The sequence below is a fragment of the Pseudopodoces humilis genome, chromosome 29, assembly GCF_049639895.1.
Source record: "Pseudopodoces humilis isolate 2021_Gansu_Grassland_sample_001 chromosome 29, ASM4963989v1, whole genome shotgun sequence".
NCBI classification, from domain to species: Eukaryota; Metazoa; Chordata; class Aves; order Passeriformes; family Paridae; genus Pseudopodoces; species Pseudopodoces humilis.
The window spans coordinates 2,877,495-2,897,525 of NC_142228.1; the positions used below are offsets into that span (position 1 = coordinate 2,877,495).

The window sequence follows — 20,031 nt, forward strand, 5'->3', positions numbered from 1 at the left end:
GTACCAGCAGCACAAATGAGCCTGCACCCGAAACAAGCTGCACCCTGCAGTCGGGCACTCAAATCGACCTTGCGCCCTGCAGCCTGGCATCCAAACCCAGGCGGGCACGCAGCAGCCTGGCCCTGCCCAGCGGGTTCCACCCCAGCGACCTCCCCTCCCTCCGGGGTGGTACCCGGGCACGGCAGCGCAAGCAGAGCCGCCCAGAGCAGCCCTGGCACCGCACGGCTCTGCCAGGCAGCTGCCTCAAGGCTTTTGTTGCGGGGTGCTCCCAGCCCAAGGCAAAGCTTCACCGCGACCTGGAGCAGAAATTTTGCTCCCGTTTTTTTCCAGCAGGGATGGGAGCGCAGGCCTCAGCCAGGTTCGTGCCTGGCGGGGGTCTCGGCTGTGCTGGAGGATGCTTGGCTTTGTGTGAGCCTTGTTCAAGAGATCATCTCCTGCCCACGGCCCGGCTGCCCCCCAGCAGCATCTGCGGCACAGCAGGTGCCCCCCACGCCCTCACCAGCCCTTGAAATAACCCTTAATGAGCATGGGGGGAAATGACCAGTCCCTCCCGATAGTACACGTGTGCCTCAAAGGCACAAAGAGCCTCAGCCCCCAGAGCACAGCAGCCACTCTGCTGGTTAAATATTCATGGCTGTCCCTTCCCCAGGACCCCCAAGAACAGCCCCCAGAGCAGTCAGATTGCTTGAGCAATCTCTTTAATGAGGATTAAAAATAATAGTCTAAAAAAATCAATCCCAGAGTTTGGTACTTTATTTATTTTTAAGAGATAATCCTCCTTTATTTTGCATTTGGTTTTTAAAACATTAAAAGCAGCCCTCACTGGAGCTTATTTTTAAATCAGTGGACACGCACTGAAGCCTGACTGGGGCTGCTCTGTGGCACCTGCCACCACCAGCCCTGCCCGCAGTGTCCCTGCCAGGGGACAAAATGCCACAGGGCCCCAGTGCTCAGTGATGAGCCACAGCTCTTCTGCTCCGCCTGCTCCTGCAGTTTTCCATTGAGCCCACTGCCTCAGCCACGGGCTGTGGTGCACAGTATGTCCCTTGGGAAAGGCACAGGCACAGGAGCCACTCCTCTGTGGCTGCAGGTGCTGCCAAGGCATTGAGCGACCCTGCAGCTGCAGGATTCCCCTGCCCCGTGATGCTCCCAAGCTCTCGCTCCATCCCCACAGCAGCACTGAGTGGTGCACCAGTGGAGCACCAGTGCCACCACAGATCAAGTTCACTGTCTCCATTTGCTCCAAACCCTTGGGGCTGGGCACCCTTGCCCCCATGCCCTCCTGCCCCTGGGACATGGCCCCTCCTCAGAGGGTGCATGCCAAGGGAACCCCAGGGTGGAAGGGGGACCCCTAGGCTGCCCTACGAGATGACTGATCCCTGGATGAGCCGCAGCAGCTTCTCTTGGCGCAGGACCCTGGGCATGGGCATGGGGGAGCCCAGAGCTTCCCGCAGCCGGGTGAAGCTCCCGGGCCTCACCAGGTGCAGGCGCAGGGGCCCAATGCTGCCCTTGAAGCGGAAGGATTTGTAGATGGGAAAATCCTCCTGGAGACACTGGTCCAGCTGCAAAGAGAGGGCAGCTGCCTGTGCTGGTCCCACACTGCCATAGCAGTGTCCTTCAGCCACCTCACACAGCCCCAGAGCAGAGCCCATGTCCTGCTCACCCTGTAGCGCTGTCCCTCTGACAGGTCCCGCAGGCCCTGCAGCTCCATGAACACCTCGTAGTGGGGGGCACAGGGTCCCGAAGAGTCACCTGGGCCAGTACCATGGGAATGTTAAAGCTGCCCTCAGTCCCCCGTCCTCTGGGCACAGGAGGGCTGCAGAGCTCCATGCAGTGCCAGCTACACTTTTGGGGGAATTTGGAGAGCTCAGGAGGACTCACCCAGCAGGTTGCTCTCCACACAGACATAGTCAATCAGGCGAGCCCCTGGCCACATCCTCAGGGTGCGGCCCAGGCTCTGGCAGAACTGCTCCTCAGGGATGCTCTCACCTCGCACGCTCAGTGTCTGGCTCTCCCTGCGGTGCAGGGACACGGGGTGGGTCACTGGCACCCTCCTGCTAAGACCCTGCCCATAGACGGGCCCAGCTCCCAAAGGTGAGGGACAGGGGGTGGGGTGTCCTCACCTGCGCACAGGTTCCACCACGGGACACTGCTTGTGGAAGCCGGTCACCTTCAGCACCTCCCCAGTACGGCATCTGCGTGGGCAGGGAGAGTGTGAGGGGGAGAAGGGTGCATGGGGCTGGGGGAGGCAGCCCTCCAGGGCTACACAGCAGGGAGGAGGCACCTGTACTCTCCTGGCTGAGCTGTCACAACCAGCCCATACTCGCGTCCCTCCCAGAGCTCATCCAGCAGCACCGTCCGTGGCTCCTTGGTGGCCAGGCAGGGCAGGAACTCGCAGAAAGCCCAGTCAGGGCACAGCAGGAATTGGGGCGCTGGCTCCACTGGCCACAGGTTTATACCAAGCAGGGCTGGGCAGAGGCAGCATGTGCCAATGTGAGCTCCCAAGACCCTCCCTTGCCCACAGAAGCCTCACCCCTCTCCAAGGGGCAGAATTTTGCTGGCGCCGGGACTGAGCCGTTCTCAGGTTGCAGGAAGTGAATGAAGCACAGAGATGCACCAGCATCTGCTGGGGCAGGGAGACCTGTGCTGCCATATGGCAGCAGCTCCCTGTGGGCACCCAGGGCAGGCCATGGGCCACACTGGCGTGGGGGACACTCACCTCCTGCTGCCTGGTAGAAGGGGCAGTAGAAGGGCAGTCCCTGGCAGTCGGTCTGGCAGAGGGAGTCGCGGTAGAGCCGCTCCGCACCATGCGCCGTCCTCACCACCACCACCTCCAGCTGCGGCCACAGACGCAACACGATGCCCTCGAAGCCACGGGCGCACTCAGCACGGAGCTCGGCTGCCCGGGCAGCATCAGGGGTCAGCAGCGCCTGCAGCTGGTCCCGCACCCCCTCGGGCAGCCCGGGCTGGGGGCTCAGCCTGCCCAGCGCCAGCTCCTGGGCCAGCTGGGGCCATTCAGTGCGCAGGGCCAGCAGCGCATCGTGCAGCTCGGCCGCCAGCCCGGCCTCCAGCACATGCAGCGCTCGCTGCCGCAGGGCAAAGAGCAGCTGCAGCCGCAGCGCAGCCGCCCGAGAGCGCAGGGTGCCCGCAGCGGCCGGGGTGCAGTACAGCGTGGGCAGCGGCCACCCCGCCGGGGCGCGGGGACAGCCAGGGGTCCAATGCAGCACGGCCGTGCCCCGGCGGGACAGGGCCCGTGGAAAGGCGGCACCGAGGGCGTCCAGGTAGAGCAGGGACCCCTGCGGGGAACGGGAGGGTCAGGAGGGCAGACCCTGCGGGGATCCGCGCCCACGACGCCCGCCGCTCCCCGCACCTGCAGCCGGGGGTCGGGGTCCCAGCAGCCGAAGAGCAGAGCCCACAGACGCGGCGGGGGAACCGGATCCCCCGGCGCTTCTTCCCCCCAGGGCTGCCCCAGGGGATGCCGCTCCTGGAACTGCTCCGAGCCTGCCGGGAGAGGCACAAACTGAGAAGGGCAGCCATGGGACCGACCCCTTCCCGGCCCCCGCGCCGCAGCCCCGCGCTCACCGCCGGCGGTCCCGGTGCCCAGCAGGCGCCGCAGCCGCCGCTCCTGGCTCAGCCGCACGTCCCTGCCCAGAGCCTGCAGCCGCCGCCGGTACCGGCCCCCGGCGCGGCGCAGGGCGGAACGGAACAGGCGGTGCCGCAGCGCGGGGCCGGCCACGGCCACCACGGCCACGGCCACGGCCACCGCCGCCGCGACCGCCACCGCCGGCAGCATCGCGGAATGCGGACACCGCCCCAGGGCAGGGACTCGGCCCCGGACCCCCCTCGCCCACCCGGCTATTCCGCCTCCGGCAGAAATGACGGAGAATTATCGCGCCCGGCGCCGCCCCCCCTCCCCGCTTTACTTTTATTTTCATTTTCGCCTTTACACAGCACACCCGGAGCCCCCCGCTCGGCGGGGAATTCAACAGCAATTTAACCCCGAGTACCAGCGCCCTCTACCCCTCCGTCAAGAGCAAGATCCTTCTTCGAAAAACAGGGCAATTGATCCGCTTTACTTTGCTTTTTTGCCCGGAAAAACGGCCCCAGCCCCAGCCCAGCCCCTGCTCCCCAGGGCAGCCCTCCCGCCCGGACAGAGCCCCTCAGATCCGCCCAGCTTGTGCCAGTGGAGGCTCGACGACTCTGCCCTCGGGGACAGGAACCCCGACCACCAGGCCCAGCCCCAGCATTCATCTGGTGCCCCCGAGATGAGGAGCTCCCCAGAGGGACCCGCCTCTGTCCCAAGACACACGTGGCACCCAGAGCTTCTGTGTTACAAAAATATTCCGTGCTTTATTTACTCTGTGATAGAAAAATAACATGGCCAGGACCCCAGAGTTTCCCGCCCAGGCGAGGGGAGAGGCAAAACTTCCCCAAACCCCCTGCCCACCCGACTGCCCTCGCTGGGTGCCCTCGCACCCTGCCACCCTCACGCTGCACCGGCTCCAGAGCGGACACCGAGGCCGGGAGCCAGAGGGGCTCCTGCATCCTTGGGGGCAGAGGAGAAGATGAGGTTCAGGGACCCTGCCACTGTGGAGCAGAGCACCAGCACGGGCTAGGGGAGCCCTGGCAGAACCCCTCCTCTGCCCTCTGCCCTCACACACCCCTGGGAATGGAGCCGCGGGGGAGAACAAGAAGGCGACATGTACATTCTTAGTGACGACTGCGAAAGCGAACCTGAGGCCAGGCTGGCGGCCCCCGCCCCAGCAGCCTCATGGGGGGACGGGGGGGCTGCAGGGCCAGTGCTGGCAGAAGCGGAAAGCCGAAGCTGGGCCTCTTAAAAGGAACATACAGGAAAACCATGCGACAAATCCGCTGCCGTTTATACAAGGGCATAAACACCAAAGAGCTGGACGCCAGCCTGTGTTTCAGGGCAGCACAGAGCAAATCCTGGGGGCAGGGCCCACCCGCTGTCCCCTGGCACAGAGACACGAACACAGCACAGTCCCCGCAGCGCCGGGGCCAGGGGCAAGGGACCAGGCGCCTGCCTGTCACGACTGGGCGTGGGGGATCCACTGACTGTCCACGGGGCGCCGCAGCAGCTCTTCCACGTGCCTCGCCACATCCATCGTGTCTTCCAGGTCAAAATCACCCTCGGGGTCCAGCACAGGGTCGGGGCTGTGGGAGGCAGGCGGTGAGGGGAGGACCAGCTGCAGCAGCAGAGGGATAGGGGTGTGATACTTACTTCTGGGTGTACATGTTGTAATGAGGCTGGGAGCAGACGGCAGGTGAGGGTGCCTGGTCCATGTAGGTGGCCCCTCCGGGGGCAGAATCTCCTGATGCATTGACAAACCTGTGGGGATGGGTTTCATGAGCACTGGGCAGGATGGGTGCCCCGTGGGTGAGGTCACCAAGGTATCTCACAAGGCTCAGCACCAGTGTGATCACTGGTGGCAGACCTGAGCTCCTCAGCACCTTGGGTTGCCACCCAACCCAGCCAATTCAAGTGCTGCAAACCCATGGCAACCACATCCCAGGATCTGCCTTCAGGGTCACACTTACTCTGGCACCACTTGCTTGATCTGTGGCTTCACGTATCCATCCACAGCTTTAGCTAGAGAGAAGGAGGCAGCACTGAGGCCCCAAGCTTGAGCACACGCCACAACCCCAGGCAGTGCTGGGGGCTCACACGTGGCCAGATGCAGAACCCCTGTGGGGCTGGTGCGGCCCCAGGGCAGGGGGGATGCTGAGAACACCAGCTCCATCCTGGCTGGATGCACAAAGGAGGGGACACACGTGGGGTGAAGGGACAGCGCTACCTGGCGTGGACTCACAGAGAACCGGTGTGTAGTACTTGGAGAACACCTCGTCCTTGGGCCGGTCGGGGAACACGTAGATGAGGTAACTGAGATCCCCGAGGCGGTCAGCCAAGGAGCGGATGGAGAAATCCCTGGTGGTGAAAGGCATCAGGTTCCAGAACATCCTCTCAGCTGCAAGACAAGTGTGAAGATCACAGTGACTCCCAGAATCTGCAGCAGTTCCTGGCCGCGCTCTGGACATGGGCTGCAGGTCACACCATGCAGCAAACAGCATGTCCCACCCACACTGCATCCCTCCCTCAGCAACAGCTGAGGATAAAGCACAGATCACCAGAAAATGGGATAAGGTAGGAGGCACAGCGGAGCCAAGGCAGGTCTGGCCTCATCCTGACACGTGGGAGGCTGGTTCCCCAACCATGGGCTCCGTGGGGCTCTGTGATGCTTCTCAGCCATTTGACCCTCCAAAGGTTGCTCTTGTGAACAGCAACAGACTCCTGCACAGGGTCAGGCCACCCCTGACAACCCCTGCACTGGGGAGCACCACTGAGTAACTGGATTTTGTACAGTCCACATCAGTCCCTAGGGCTGGGTTGGAGGGTTCAGCCTGGTCCCTCCTCCCGACTGCTGCCAGCGTTTGGGCCTGACACAGCCACAGCTGCAGTGAGCGAGGGCAGCATCGCTCCCCATGGGACAGCCTGGCGCTCGCCTCTTTTCCTGAGGATGGCTCCAGCGTACTGGCAGTGCCAGTGCCCCATGAGCATGAGATGGGGCCAGGGATACTCAATCCAGGGATGCCAGCGCCGGGCACAGACTCACAGGAGTCAAACTTCCAGGCAATGGTGATGCCACCAATCTCCGAGTCGCTGAAGCGCAGGAGGAAGGTCCCGTCGGGTTTGTTGATGAGCAGGTCGTGCGCCTGCTGCTTGTTGACGAAGCCCAGGATGGCCCTAGGCAGAGTAGGGCGTCAGGGCTTGGGGCTCGGGCCAGGCAGCACAGGGCAGGGCGGCTCTTACCCGTCATTCCAGTGCGGCTTCAAATGCTTCTTCAGCACCTCCATGACCCCGTCAAACCACTGCCAGAAGGTGTAATTCCTCCCAGGCAGGTTTTCCTGTGGAAATCCCCAGAAAAAGAGCACTCCTGTCACCAGCCTCCGAGCCTCTGTTACACAGCACAGACACTGGGCACAGTGGCAGAGACTCGGGGACCCCCAGGTGGGTACACCCCATCCCGCCCCACAAGCACAAGCACTGGTGGGGCTCTGGACAGGGCCCAGGCCACGTACCCGGTTGAACTGGGACCAGGACACTGTGGTGCTGCTGTAGTCCTCCAGGTGGGAGCTGGTGCTGTTGAAGAGCTTTTGTGCCAGGAACACCAGGTTCTCCTTGGTCAGCCCACGGCTGCTCTGCACCTCTGCCTTGAACTTCATGTTGAGGGCCTCACAGAGCTGTGGCCACTGCACCTTGTCGGGCACAGCGAAGGGCACGCGGCCCTGGGGACAGAGAGCATGGTCAGCACCAGCAGCTATGTCCCACCAGGAGGCTGAGCCCTGCTCCCACATCTGCTCAGGGCAGATGGGGCCTGTCCTGCTGTCCGGCCCCCACTGCAGTGGCACTCACGGGCTCGGCAAAGGCATTGTCCCAAAGCACGGTGGCCGTGGCATTGTTGTCCTGGCTCCCATGAACAATCACCACCACAGGCAGGGACAGCGTCTGCCGAGAGGAAGGAGACCAGAATGGGCTGTGGGGCACCAAGGGAACATCACCCACGGGCACCCATGTGGCCTCAGCCCAGCCCTACTCCTGTGGGCATAGTGTCCACAGCTTGCCTAGGGCCTGCAGAAGGGACAGAGTGGCTTTACCTTCACCTGGAAGACCAGCTCATTCCCACCAACACTGAACTGCGACTCAAAGAGGATGGTGAATTTCTCCTCTGTCACTGACTCAGCCCCACGGCGATCCGAGCGTTTGATCCGCTTCAGGGACTGCAGGGACACGAGGGGTGAGCATGGAGGAATAGATGGGGACACCGGGGTGGACACAGAGGGACACAAGGGGACAGGACGGGGAAGAATGGCACTCACCATGTTGCGGAAGTGGGCGCTGAGTGTCCCAGTGGCCTGGTGATACTCCATCACACAGCAGTTGTTGAGGATCTCCCCACTGCTCTCACTGCCACGGGAATGCACAGAGTCAGGAGACCAGCAGGACTGGGAGCTGTGCAAAGTGCAGCCCTTCCCCTCCCTGCTCCCCACTGCCTCGGCAGCCCCAGCCCCTGGCATTACTTGCGGGTGCTCTCATTCTTCAGCAGGGCCTTGGCTTGCTGCTCGCTGATGATGGTGGCCTTCACCTGGGGGGGGTTCATGTGCACGTTCAGCTTCCCCCCCACCAGGAGCCGCACGGTGGCTGCAAACTTGGTCTGTGTCTTCAGCACTTGGGGGGGCTGCTTCTCGATGATGAAGGTGCTGGGGGGGCAGGGGGATCAGGGGGGCTGGGAAGGGGGCAGGGCCAACCTGGCCCCCCCCACCCAGCTGATTCCAGCTTGTACCTGGTGACCAGGGCAGAGATGATATCGGTGATGGTGCCGTTCAGCTCTGACAGCATCTCCTCCACTGGGCCTGGGATCGGCAGCTGCTGGCACAGGTGCTCGGCACGCCGGATCTGCTGCCGGTTCTGCCAGATGATCTCTGCCAGCTTCTCACACCTGGGGGGAGCAGGGCTCAGCACACACTGGGGCTCAGCACCCCATCCCATCCCACCCCACCCCACCAGGCACTCACCAGGTCTGCAGCACGTCCAAGGTGCCTTCGGGTGGACCCCCATTCCCTGCCAGTTGCTGCCGACGCTTCCACTGGATCAGCTCATCATCCAGGATGGTTGTTTGCTGCTTGCGCAGCAGCTGCAGCGTCTTCTGGTGCTTCTCAGCCAGGTCCTGCGAGGTGGGACAACATCAGGGCTGCAGGGGCAGTGTCACAGGGCATCACAAGGAACCAGGAGGCATCACAAGGAACCAGGAGGCATCACTCACCACGCGGTACTGCTGTAGTGTCTGGGCCTCGCGGTGCAGCCAGGCCTCCAGCGATGCCTTTTTCTGCTGCAGCGTCGTCTCCCGTGACAGGCGCTCCTGGGGGCCCAGCTGGGACAGCTGGGAGAACTGGGCTGGGGGACAGGGCACGGTGTTAGGGCTGGCCCTGACAGCACCCCAGGCCCATGCCCCTTGGACCCCCACCCACCCTGGAGTCGCATGTTCTCCTGGTACTGGATGATGAAGTATTCCTGTGTCTGCTGCAGCTTTTTGAGCTCATTCTCAGAGTCCTGCGTGATGAGCCGCAGCTCCTCGAAGGTCTGGTTGATCTGCAGGTGCTTCTGGGACATGGCGTCCACCAAGGAGCCGGACGGGGAAGGGCTCTGCACGGGGCACAGAGTGCGCTCAGCACAGCGAGGGGAACTCCCTGTTCCCTGCCTCAGGGCTGCTCCCATCATGATGGAGAAGAGCCCCTGAGCATCCCCCCAACCCTGCAGAACCCTCACCCGCACTCACATTGTTCGCCTCCCGCACCAGCCGCTGCTCGTGGTAGAGGATGTGCCGGATGCAGCGCACCAGCTCCATGGGGCATCGGTCGTACGTGTTCTGTGGGGAGAGCACTGCCTGAGCCAGGCACGGGGCAGGGACCCCCCTGGCCCTGCACCCCTGCCCACAGCCCCCCACTCGCCTGCAGCTGCGTGGCGTAGTGCCCCAGCTTGATCTTCAGCAGGAAGCCGTCCTCACCCACTTGGTGGTCTGCCTTCTTCTGCAGCTCCTGGATCAGCCCCTCCAGAAGCTGTGTCGCCTTCACATTCTCCTGAGGGTTGTCAAGGTCGATGGAGTCCCTGAGTGCAGAGCAGAGCGGTGTCAGGGCAGCCTGGCAGTGGGGAGCACCCACCTGTACCCCCGGGGCAGCGGCTGCCAAGCCGGCACGCCCTGGGAACAGGAGCCGTGACCTACCACGCCTGGCTCTCGATCCACTGCGACAGGTAGTGCCGCACCTCGATGGGGAAGTGCTGCCCATAGAGCGCCTGCATCTGCCGCAGGGCTTCCCCCTGGAGCTGCTGGGCCTGGATCCACACCGCCATGGTTCAGCACCTGCACGAGAGGCACCATAAGGGCACCAGCAGAGACAGGCAGGCACTGTGCTGCAAGGGGTCTGGCCCTGGCTGTTCCCACACCCTCTGCAGGAGTGTTCGGAGTCCCTGGTGCTGCCAGCGCTGTCTCCAGCTGCTGAAAGAAAGGGCATGTGGGGGCAGAGGACCCTGGCTCTCAGTCACCCCTCCTCTTTTCTAGGAACAGCCCTGGGGGTGCCCAGGGCCAGGGATGTGCCTCTGCACGGCCTCTCCACATGGTTCTCATTTCCCCTCACTGCACCACGGGATCGCAGCCATCACTGGCCACGCAAATGAGGAAACAGGCCAGGGGGAGGAAGGGCTGGCCAGAAATCCAGGGTGACGCAGAGCAGAGGCCCCCGCTGCGCTCACCCCGCTCCTGCCCACACCCTGGCAGTGCCAGCAGGCAGGAGCAGCCCCAGCCCCAAGAGCCCACGTGGCACTGCAGCCCCTGACAAGTCCCCAGTCCCAGGGCCACTGTGTGCCCCATGTTCTGGGGGAGATGCATGGACCTTCCCAAAGCAGTTTTGGGGTAGCTCTGGCTCCCCAGGGATTCCACCCGCCACAGCCTTGGCTCCCCAGGGGCAGGGAGGGATGGGATGGTGCCGACAACACCTCTACTGAAATCCAGCGTGCCCCCTGGGTCACCTGTGGCTCGAGGGGGCTGGAGAAACAACCTGCAGTTGAGTGTGTGAGGGTGATATGATGGTGAGTGATGTAGGAGGGCCTGGGGGGCTCAAGGTCCCCCTTGAGTGAGGAGACAGCAGTAAACAGCATTTAGATACACTCACACCCAAACCACCTGGGATTTGGCACCACACAGAGGGGCCAGGCAGGGGCACAAGGCCTTGGACATGTCCCAAGGCCAGGACCTGATCACTGCACTGGCTGGTGACAAGCAGAGGGACTGAGCCAGTGGGGACTGTGCTTCCCCCTCTCCCCAAAGCATTTTGTTCAGCCTCAGAAATACCCAGTGGCCCACAGGGCGCCAAAAGAGCTGGCACTGTCCTACGGTCAGGGGCACATGCTGGGGGACAGTGGCAGCAGCTCTGAGCAGAGCAGCCACAGCCAGAGCCCCCGAGCCAGGCACACCCGCCCCTGAACAGGAAGAGGAACAATAACCCAGAGCTGGCTAAAAATGAATTTTTCCCCTATAAAAAGGGAGGAACCGTTCCACATTCACAGAAATCACCAAGCTGGAAATGCTGCTGGCAAGGAGGGGCCTGGGGAGGCAGAAGAACACCGGCAAAGAGGAAAGGGAAGGTGGGATGGCTGACAGCAGGACATGCTGCTGCTGGAAATTGCGGAGGCTCGATAAGGGGCAGAGCCAAGAACAGCCATGCCAGTGCCACTGCACCACAAAGTGACTGAAGTCCTCAGTACTGTGGGGACATCCGCACGGACACGGAGCAAACAGACACTGCCCCGCCTGTTGATAAAATGGTGATCTCTTCCCATCTCACAGTGACAAAACACTTCCTACTCCACTCCAGCATGTTGTTAAGCAACGAGTCTCTGGCTGCTCTGTGGTGAGCTGGCAGGCTCCACATTTGGCCAGTGCCAGCCTGGGAGCAGGAGCACCAGCCTCACATCTGCCTCTACAAGGGGCTGTGCAGTGGCTGATGGTGCAGAGCTCACCTGGTGCGTCCCAAAACACCATCTGCACCAGGCTTGAGCACAACCTCCACAGACATTGTCAATGCAGCAGAACATGCAATTCCTCCTGGGGGGAATCTGTCTCATTTTTGTCTCTGTCTCACCAGTGGACAAACCAAACCTCCCCATGGGCTGCAGGGCAGCCTGACCACCCCAGCACAAGCAACCAGTGCCACCAGCCATGGGCAGACCTTTGACCCTGAGACTCAACATGGCTGAGGCAGCAATTCAGTTTTAGCATAAGCTGCAGCACCGTGATCCCACTGCTCAGGTGGAGCTGCCACTGCCAGCCTCTCCAGGCAGCCCTGCCTCCTGCCCCTGGCTGCTGCTGGCAGCCACTGCCCTGGCTTGGACCATGCCTAACATCACTTTCCAGCATCATGCTCCTCGGTGGCACCACCAGCTGCCCGAGGGATGGGAGCCCAGAGACGAATTCACCTGACATCCAGGGACAGTCACTCACCCCAGTGCCACCTCGAGCCCACCAGCCCCAGCAGGGCCATGCAGCCTCAAGCACTGCCATGGCTCAGCCATGCACAGCAGCCACTGGCCCCACGCGCTCTCCAACAACTGCAAGAGGCAGATAATTGTAGTGGTTTAGGCTACTTTGCATTTACTCGCCGGCAGCGAGCTGGAACCCACCCGTCACTGCAGCTCGGTTAACCAGCAGCACTCGACAAGCCACAGCAACGCGCTCATTTACTGCCTGTGAAGCGGCACAGGCGGACGGCAGCTTCACGGGGTAGGACCACTGCTGAGGACACCGACCCCGGAGCTGTGGGGACGGACCCCAGTGCCACAGGGACCGAGCAGAGAGAGGGCCAGCAGTCACCATTTCTGCCTCTTACAGCCTCACTGCCCACTGCTGATGGAGAAGCACTGCCAAACCCAATGCAAAACAGGAGAAACCCCCTCAGAAAGGGCACTCAGAAGGCCAAAGGCAGCAGCGAGAGGGGAAGATGGGGAAGGTGGCAGCTCTGCTGGGGCTGGGGGCAGGGGACTGACATGACCACACTGGGGAAGGGTCACAGGCACAGTGACAGCAGGCTCCAGCAAGTCCCAAGCTGCAGGAGAGCCAGAGCACATCCGTGGGCAGACAAAAGGAGGGAAATGCCTCACAGGGTGAGACCGGCAGTAGCGGCTTCCCACGTGCCATGGGCACGGCAAAATCCAAACACTGCTGTAGGCAGCACGCACCCCGGGGCCGGAGCACGCTCTGCACGGGATGCTCCCTGCACACAGCCAGCCCGAAAACCTCCTCGTGAGCAGGACACCCGAGCCCTGGTGCTGGCACTGCCCCCGACAGCACTTTCTTACCCAGACCCATGCCGTGAAGGGCCAGGCAGGGGCCCAGGGCTAGGCAAAGGCCTGGGGGGAACACAGCAAAGGGCTCTGGCTGTAAACCCCCGCCCCACTCCCTCGACCCACGCAGTCCCTCGGCTCCCGCACTGCCCTTCGCCCGCTGCTCCCGCAGCCCGGGGGTCTCCGGAGCGCTGTGTTGCCGGGGCAGGGGCGCGGCGCTGGGCTCCGGCGGCAGCGGGCGCCTCCCGCCGCAGTAAACACGGACACGTGGTTTCTCGGCACCTCCGGGAACCCGCGATCGCTTCCAGGTCACAGCCGGCCTCGCTTGTGGCCGCAGGGCCGGACTTTACCGTGGTGCCGCCGAAAGGCCCCGGGGCTGCCCCAGCCAGCGCCGCCCCTGTCCCCGGCAGCCCCGGCGGAAGGTCCCGCAGCCCTCCAAGGTGGGCGGCCCCAAGCGAGGTCCCTCCAGGGCAAGATCCGGCCCCCAGACGGGCCCCGGGCACGGGGGAGGTGACAGCCGGGAGCTCGGCACAGCGCAGGGCTCCGCTTTCCCCGACACAGCCAGCCACCCCTCCGCCCACAGCGGCCCCGTGTCCGCATCGGCTCACCCCGGGGCCCCGCTGCAGCCCGGAGCGGAGTGTCCCGCTGCAGCCCGGAGCGGAGTGTCCCGTCCTGCAGCCCGGAGCGGAGTGTCCCGTCCTGCAGCCTGGAGCGGAGTGTCCCGCTGGAGCCCGGAGCGGAGTGTCCCGCTGCAGCCCGGAGCGGAGTGTCCCGCTGCAGCCCGGAGCGGAGTGTCCCGCTGCAGCCCGGAGCGGAGTGTCCCGTCCTGCAGCCCGGAGCGGAGTGTCCCGTCCTGCAGCCTGGAGCGGAGTGTCCCGCTGGAGCCCGGAGCGGAGTGTCCCGCTGGAGCCCGGAGCGGAGTGTCCCGCTGCAGCCGCGCTCAGGCCCCGCTCTGGCGTCCGGCCCCAGCACAGCCCGGCCACGGCTCGGGGCGGGCACAGCCGGGCTCCCGGGCCGCCGTTTCGCTGGCTGCGCACTACAGGAAGGAGCAGAGAGGAGCTATTTCCTTCCAAAATGTCAGCTGCTTGAGCGGGACAGCCTCCCCGACTGCTGCCACGGCTGCCCGCCGGACAGCGGGCCCGGCCCGCTCTCCCCCTCGGCCCCTCACACCTCCCCGCTGGAACAGCAGGCACAGCCTCTGTACTGGCACTGAGCCCCCGTGGCTGGCTGAGAGCCAGGGATGGGACCCCAGGGACGATGCAGGAGTTCGGCATGGGGCGAGACGGGACCCACTCAGCTGCAGCCCCAGTTTCGCTCACAGCCTCCGGCGCACAGCCCTGGAGCGGAGCCTGCAGCAGGAGCAGCCGGGGGCTGGTGAGCAGCCCCCAGCCCTGCTCAGAGCTGCAGCCAGGGCTGTGGCACCGGCACGCTGTGGAGACAAGGCTGCTCGCGTGTTTTACACCGGCCTGTGGTTTCCAGCTCTGGCTGGGAGGTGGCAGCGCCCACCAGCACGGGAGTGAGCTCCTTCTAGAAGCTCTGTGCTTTGATGGGGTTTGTTTGTCTCCCACAGAAAATGGCAGTGACTTATGGCTTCACCCTGGTGGCATCGGGGAGGAGGCAGCCGAACCATGCAGCCCACACTGGAAACATCTAGGGCCAGGTACCATGACGCTCATGAAAGAGGCAGGGCTGGCTCTGGTAATCCAACGTTCCCCCGAGAGCAGAGGCGACAGGCCCCACAGCCAGCAGGCAGAGCTGGAACGAGTAGCACCAGGACTGCCCAGGTGTCCCAGCAACAGGGAGCTGATAGCAGAGAATTCACACTGTTACAGGAACAAGGAAACCGCATGCATGACCTGATGCTGCCCAGAGAGGACATCAGCCCCACACAGGCTGAGATGCCCCAGCTGGGGACTGGTACCAGGGGTATCAGTCCTGGGGGCTGCCAACAGCTCATCTCACACCACGGGCCAGGCTCTGCACCTGCCAGCACTTGCCATCCTTGGGAAAGGTTTTCCTCCTCACTTCAGATTTCTTCCAACCAGATAGGCCCAGAAACATGCGTCAAACCAAAACCACCAAAATACCCAGCAAAATCCCTTGAATACAGTGACTGGAACCTCGAGAAAACCTCAGTGCACCAAGAGCCACCTTGGGGCAGCCAGAGCTCCTTCAGACACTGAGCAGGGCCAGCAGTGGTGGGCAGGACACAAGGTGAAGCCACATCAGCAGAGCCCAGTGCCCAACCAGCCCCATGGACACGAGTCCAGTGTCACTCCTGCAGGACATCTGCTGTGGGGAGCCCAGCCCCTGCCAGCACTGCTGCTGCCCTCACCATAAACCCCCAGACAGGATTAGAGAGGCTGGGCAGAGCTTTAATTACTCCTGGCTCCCTGGGGCCAAGCAGCTGAATTAACTGGTTTTGGGGCTGTCACAACAGGGAGTTGCCAGCTCAGGGTTCTGGAGCTTCCCCTGGCTTGGTGGCAGAATCCTAGGGCAGGCACAAAGCCACCGACCACTTGCAGCATCCCAGCTTGGGCAGACTCTGGCCCTTGCCTGGGCAGGGATGTGCAGCTGCCCTGTGTGAGGACACTCAAGGAAGGGATTTTCCCTCCATGCTAATAATGACCAAGCCCAAGTCCCTATAATGCCATGCTGAGGGCACAGCCCTGGGGTCCCACAGGTTCTGTGCCAGCCTCCTGCACCAAGGCCAAATCCATCACAGCTCCTGGGTCGGTGCTAATCCCTGCTCAGACCTGCGCCAGCCCAGGAGGGACAGGCTGGGTGAAGGACCTGAGGATTAAGCTCATTTCAGCATCGAATTAGTCCTGATTGGGGTCTGGAGACACAATTTCATTTTCTCTGCCATGCTCCAGTGAGCACATACAATGGCACTAATCCAGCCACAGCCAGACCGGATTTGCTGGGCAGGACCCAGGTGGGCTGGGGAAGATGTGGGCAGCACAGGCACCGGCAGCACTGCTCTGGCCGCATCCATCCCCTCAGATCGATGCCATGATCCAGCTTTCCTTGGGGCTGGGGAGATGGTGCAGGAGCCTCCTCACCCCTGGCATGGCAGTCCTTCAGGGCCAGCCCAGCAGGCATGGCACAGGCTTTTGGATGTCTGGTGAGCAGGGAGAGCCAGAGAGACACCACAGCAGCTCCTGCGTGCCCCCACCGCACTCCCAGAGTTCATCCCCAGCACCTGCAGCAGCTCTGCACAGAGATGCTCTTGCACCAAGTCAGAGGAGCAGGATGGAGAGGGGTAAAGCCTTGCCTTTGGAAGAGGGGATACAAAGACATCCAGGGATGCTGCAGGAGGGGGGACTAGTCAGACAGAGAATAAAACAACCAAAACACCAGTGGTTTGTAAAACAAAATTCTCAAAACCAGAGATGGGTGAAGCACAGCATGCATCCGCACACACACAAACATGTTCCAGGTGAATTTTGGCTTTCCTAGCCCTGGGATGGGCTTTCCAGCTCCTGGAGCAGCAGCAGAGCCCCTGCCCCTCAGCTGCACTGTAAGCCTCACTGCAGCATCTCCACGAGCAGGGCCTGGTGCTGCACCCCTGGGCCCACAGCCCAGCAGCACCAGGGTCGGGTGTTCACACCAAAGAGGGCAAAGATCATTTTACAGCCGTTCCAGCTGCTGTAGGAACTCAGAACTCCCAGCAAGAGCAGCCTGTTCCTCTGCTAAAGGCTTTGCAGGGCCATTGACTGATAGGGATGAGAGGCCAGACAGAATGAGCTCCCAGCACATGGTGGGCAGGGCTGGGTCGATGCTGCTCTCTCTGGCTCTTTGAGGCAGTGGCTCTCCAGCACCAGCCTTTTCCCCAGTTCCCTCCCAGCAGAGCTGTGCTATAAACCAGCTCATCACACATAGTTACACTGAAAATGGAGATTGCAAAACTCACCAGTGACTGTTTGAACTGGGAATGGGTTGTGACTGTGCTGTGGTTCAGCTATGCTGCTGGGGCTGTCCCAGCCCACCAGCACATCGTTCCTGATACAGTGGGAGGCAGGACCCAGCACTCAGAGAAACACTGGGCATGAAGCGCCTGTGAGCAGCCTGTGTTCCTGGCCCCTCTGGTGCAGCCAGATGGGTGGATTCTGCTTTATCAGCAAGTCAGCTCAGCCCTATCTGCCAGGAAGCCGTGTTCACAGTGTGCCTCCCCCTCGACGTTTCCCAACGCGGCGGGAGCAGCGGCGTGCAGCAGTCTACCTTTTATCAGCCAGCAGATGTTGCTAGAACTGTTGCTGCATGTGAAATTCAGGCATGCCCAGCGCCACTTGGATCCCTGCACCAGCCACGCGGTGCCAGGGTAAACACCCCCGCCCCCTTCCTCCCGGGATCAAAACACTTGGGGGTTGCAAAATAGACACCCCATGAAAGGAAAGGCATGCCACAGAAACATTACAGCTGTCGAGGCTACTTCTCCTGGAGCGTGCCGGGCCCCAGAGCCAGCACAGCCTCCCAGGCTGGAGCTGCCTGCATGGCTGCAGAGCTGAGTCCTGACCTGTCCTGGCAAGGTGGGGACCCTGACCCTAACCCTAACCCTAACCCTAACCCTAGCCATGCCCTGCTTCAAGGGCAGCACTCACAGTGTGTGGGACACTGGGAGTCACCGCAGCCGGGCAGGCAGAGGGACGCGGCCTGCAGTCCCAGGGGATGCGGATGGCAGGGAGGTCCCATCCTGCCATCCCACTGTGCCTGGGCTCCCACCGGCTCCCCAGGGCTGCTGTGAAGCCTGTCGAGTGCAGCCCAGCTTACAGTCATTCCTTGCAGACTAGAAAGTAATTTCCCAGATGATGGGGCCACTTCACTGTACCCAGCTCAACACAGTCGCCACTCGCCGCCCACGACATAGAGGAGTGCAAGGGAGCAGGGATTTTTTGCAAGCAGGGTATCTGAGTTTTGCTATCACTCGAGAGAGAGCTGGGAAACCCCATGGCAAAGCCTTCACAGTCACTTTGGAGTCAGCACTTCCCCTGCAGAGGGAGAGGGGAAGGTCCCTCCAGAGGCTCTGTGTGCCCTGTGCTAAGCATCCCCAGCTGCATCTCCCTTTACGGTGAGAGCATCCCTAATCCTGCCCCAAAGCACTGGCCTTGGCACAAGGCAGGTGCAGAAAGACCCGGTGAGGTGGCTCCAGTGACAGCTGTAGGGGCCCAACACCCACAAAGCAGGGCACTGTCAGTGCCACAAAACAGAGTGGGTGACAGCCACCCGTCACGCCCTGCTCCAGCTCTCCCGTGTCCACGCACACAGGCTGTTGGCACCCATCAGCCCACACCAGAGCTCCTCCTCCTCCTCATGCTGCACCCACAGCACAGCAGGGCACGGACCAGCCCTCTCCAGCCCCAGGGATGAGCAGCTCCCCAGGAACAGTTGTAAAACCCAGAAAGTCAGTCTCCATCCTCACATCCAGCACCTTGGAACCACATCAGGTCACGCTGCAATCCTGACGCTTCAGGAGCACGAGGACCCGGACCAGGAGTCAGGTCTCAGAGGGTCCTCCCACCGTGGAGGGCTGGTTCCCGGTGCCCACGGCAGTGGTCGGGCTCTGCGGAGCAGCTCATCGTGCCTGCACTAAGTGCCCCCCTCGCATGCCACTGCCAGGGCTCACACTGCTCTGGGCACAGGCACGAGCACTGCAGGGACGCGGGCTGGCCGCAGGCAGCCAGCACAGTGAGCCAGCCCACAGCCAGGAATGTCCTGCTCTCATCGTGTGCCATGTCCCTGCTATGGGCAAACCACGCAGAGCTACCCTGAGCCAAGCCCCGATTCCCCTCTGCAACGCGCCCCAGACACTGTCACCAAAGTGCGGCTGGTGACCGCCTGTCCCCGGCCCTGTGCCCAGCACGGCCGAGACTCGAACGAGCCAACAGCCCCGGGCAGCCGGTGGTGCCACCGCAGCTCAGGGCACGCTCAGTGCCGGTGCGAGCTGAGCACTGGAGCCCCGGAGCCGTTCGGTAGGAGCTGCCCGGGGCCGGCCTGGCACGGCCCGGGGCTGGCCGGGCACGGAGCCCTGACAGCTCCGTAACCCGCTGGACAGGTGGCCGCGGCTCCCGCGGGCTTCCAGTCACCGGCCGCGCCCGAGCTGGGTGAAAGGCCACCGGGAGCTGCGGTCCCCGTGGTGTCGCCGCTCCCGCCGGGGAACGATCCCCCCCGCCCCGCGGAGCCGCGTGTCCCACCGACGGCAACGGGGCCCGCCCTGCCGCCATCCCGGCCCGGTGTGCCGCCCGCGGCGGGACCCCTCCGTCACTGCACGGGACGCCTCGCGTCGTCCCGGATCCTCCCCTCGGCCCGGGACCGACACTCGGAGCCGCCCTCCGCGGCCGCCGCTCCGGCGGGGCCCGCATGCGAAAACCGGCCCCGCTCCGCCGGGCGAGGAGCGCCCCCGGCCCGGGATGCGCCGCGGCACCAGGACGAGCCCGGGACGTACCCGCCGCCCCCTCGGAGCGGCCCTTACTCGTCGCCTCCGCCCGCCCAGGGGCCCGCGGGCCCAGCCGGGCCCCCGCCGAGCCCCACGCCTGGCTCAGCTGCGCCCGCCCGGGGTTACAAAACACCCACAGTGCGGACCGGCCCGGACCGCCCCAAGCCCGACCCCCCGTCCCGGCCCCGTCCCCGGCCCCACCGCACCCCGCCCGGCCCTGCTGCGGAAGGCGGACGGGGCCCGGGCCCGCTCGGTCCGGTCTGGTCCGGTCCGGTCCGGCCCCGGCGGCGATGGCGGCTCCGCGCCCACCTGCGGCCGCGGCGGCGGCTGCGGCTCCGCTGCTCCCGGCGGCTCCCGGCGGCTCCCGGCACTCGGCACCGCCGCCGCTCTGCCCCCGCCGCGCCCCGGCCCGGCCCGCGCGGCCCCGCCCCCCGCGGCCCCGCCCCCGCCTGCCCCCGCCAGCACCGGCAACGGCACCGGGTAACGGGAGCGGTGCCACTCACCGGGCAGCAACACCGGGTAACGGGAGCGGTGCCACTCACCGGGCAGCAACACCGGGTAACGGGAGCGGTGCCACTCACCGGGCAGCAACACCGGGTAACGGGAGCGGTGCCACTCACCGGGCAGCAACACCGGGTAACGGGAGCGGTGCCACTCACCGGGCAGCAACACCGGGTAACGGGAG

At 63.7% G+C, this 20,031-nt stretch overlaps 2 protein-coding genes across 7 annotated transcripts; both read right to left on the minus strand.

Moving 5' to 3' along the window:
* Nucleotides 1-751: 751 nt before the first annotated feature.
* On the minus strand, nt 752-3,793 carry GHDC (GH3 domain containing). 2 transcript variants are annotated; one of them, XM_014260129.2, is made up of 8 exons: nt 3,583-3,793; nt 3,371-3,501; nt 2,720-3,296; nt 2,285-2,468; nt 2,124-2,195; nt 1,882-2,015; nt 1,664-1,752; nt 752-1,562 (listed from the first exon to the last, which is right to left on the minus strand). In XM_014260129.2, the coding sequence occupies exons 1-8, from the start codon at nt 3,791-3,793 to the stop codon at nt 1,362-1,364; spliced, it is 1,599 nt and encodes a 532-aa protein (XP_014115604.2). In that variant the 3' UTR covers nt 752-1,361. The 2 variants fall into 2 exon arrangements, with proteins under 2 accessions (XP_014115604.2, XP_087924233.1); XM_088068107.1 differs by having other exon boundaries at nt 3,371-3,793.
* A 530-nt stretch (nt 3,794-4,323) lies between these two features.
* Nucleotides 4,324-19,753, minus strand: LOC102101483 (signal transducer and activator of transcription 5B). 5 transcript variants are annotated; one of them, XM_005531465.3, is made up of 19 exons: nt 19,656-19,753; nt 9,798-9,935; nt 9,526-9,682; nt 9,354-9,443; nt 9,046-9,220; nt 8,841-8,971; nt 8,593-8,744; nt 8,361-8,516; nt 8,098-8,277; nt 7,897-7,984; nt 7,675-7,797; nt 7,433-7,525; nt 7,099-7,305; nt 6,830-6,924; nt 6,633-6,763; nt 5,832-5,987; nt 5,560-5,611; nt 5,243-5,350; nt 4,324-5,175 (listed from the first exon to the last, which is right to left on the minus strand). In XM_005531465.3, exons 2-19 carry the CDS (start codon nt 9,923-9,925, stop codon nt 5,049-5,051), a joined length of 2,349 nt encoding a protein of 782 aa, XP_005531522.1. In that variant the 5' UTR covers nt 9,926-9,935; nt 19,656-19,753; the 3' UTR covers nt 4,324-5,048. The 5 variants fall into 5 exon arrangements, with proteins under 5 accessions (XP_005531522.1, XP_014115668.1, XP_014115669.1 ...); XM_014260193.2 differs by having other exon boundaries at nt 5,817-5,987; XM_014260194.2 differs by lacking the exon at nt 19,656-19,753 and adding an exon at nt 19,553-19,639 and having other exon boundaries at nt 5,817-5,987.
* Between the last annotated feature and the right edge of the window lie 278 nt (nt 19,754-20,031).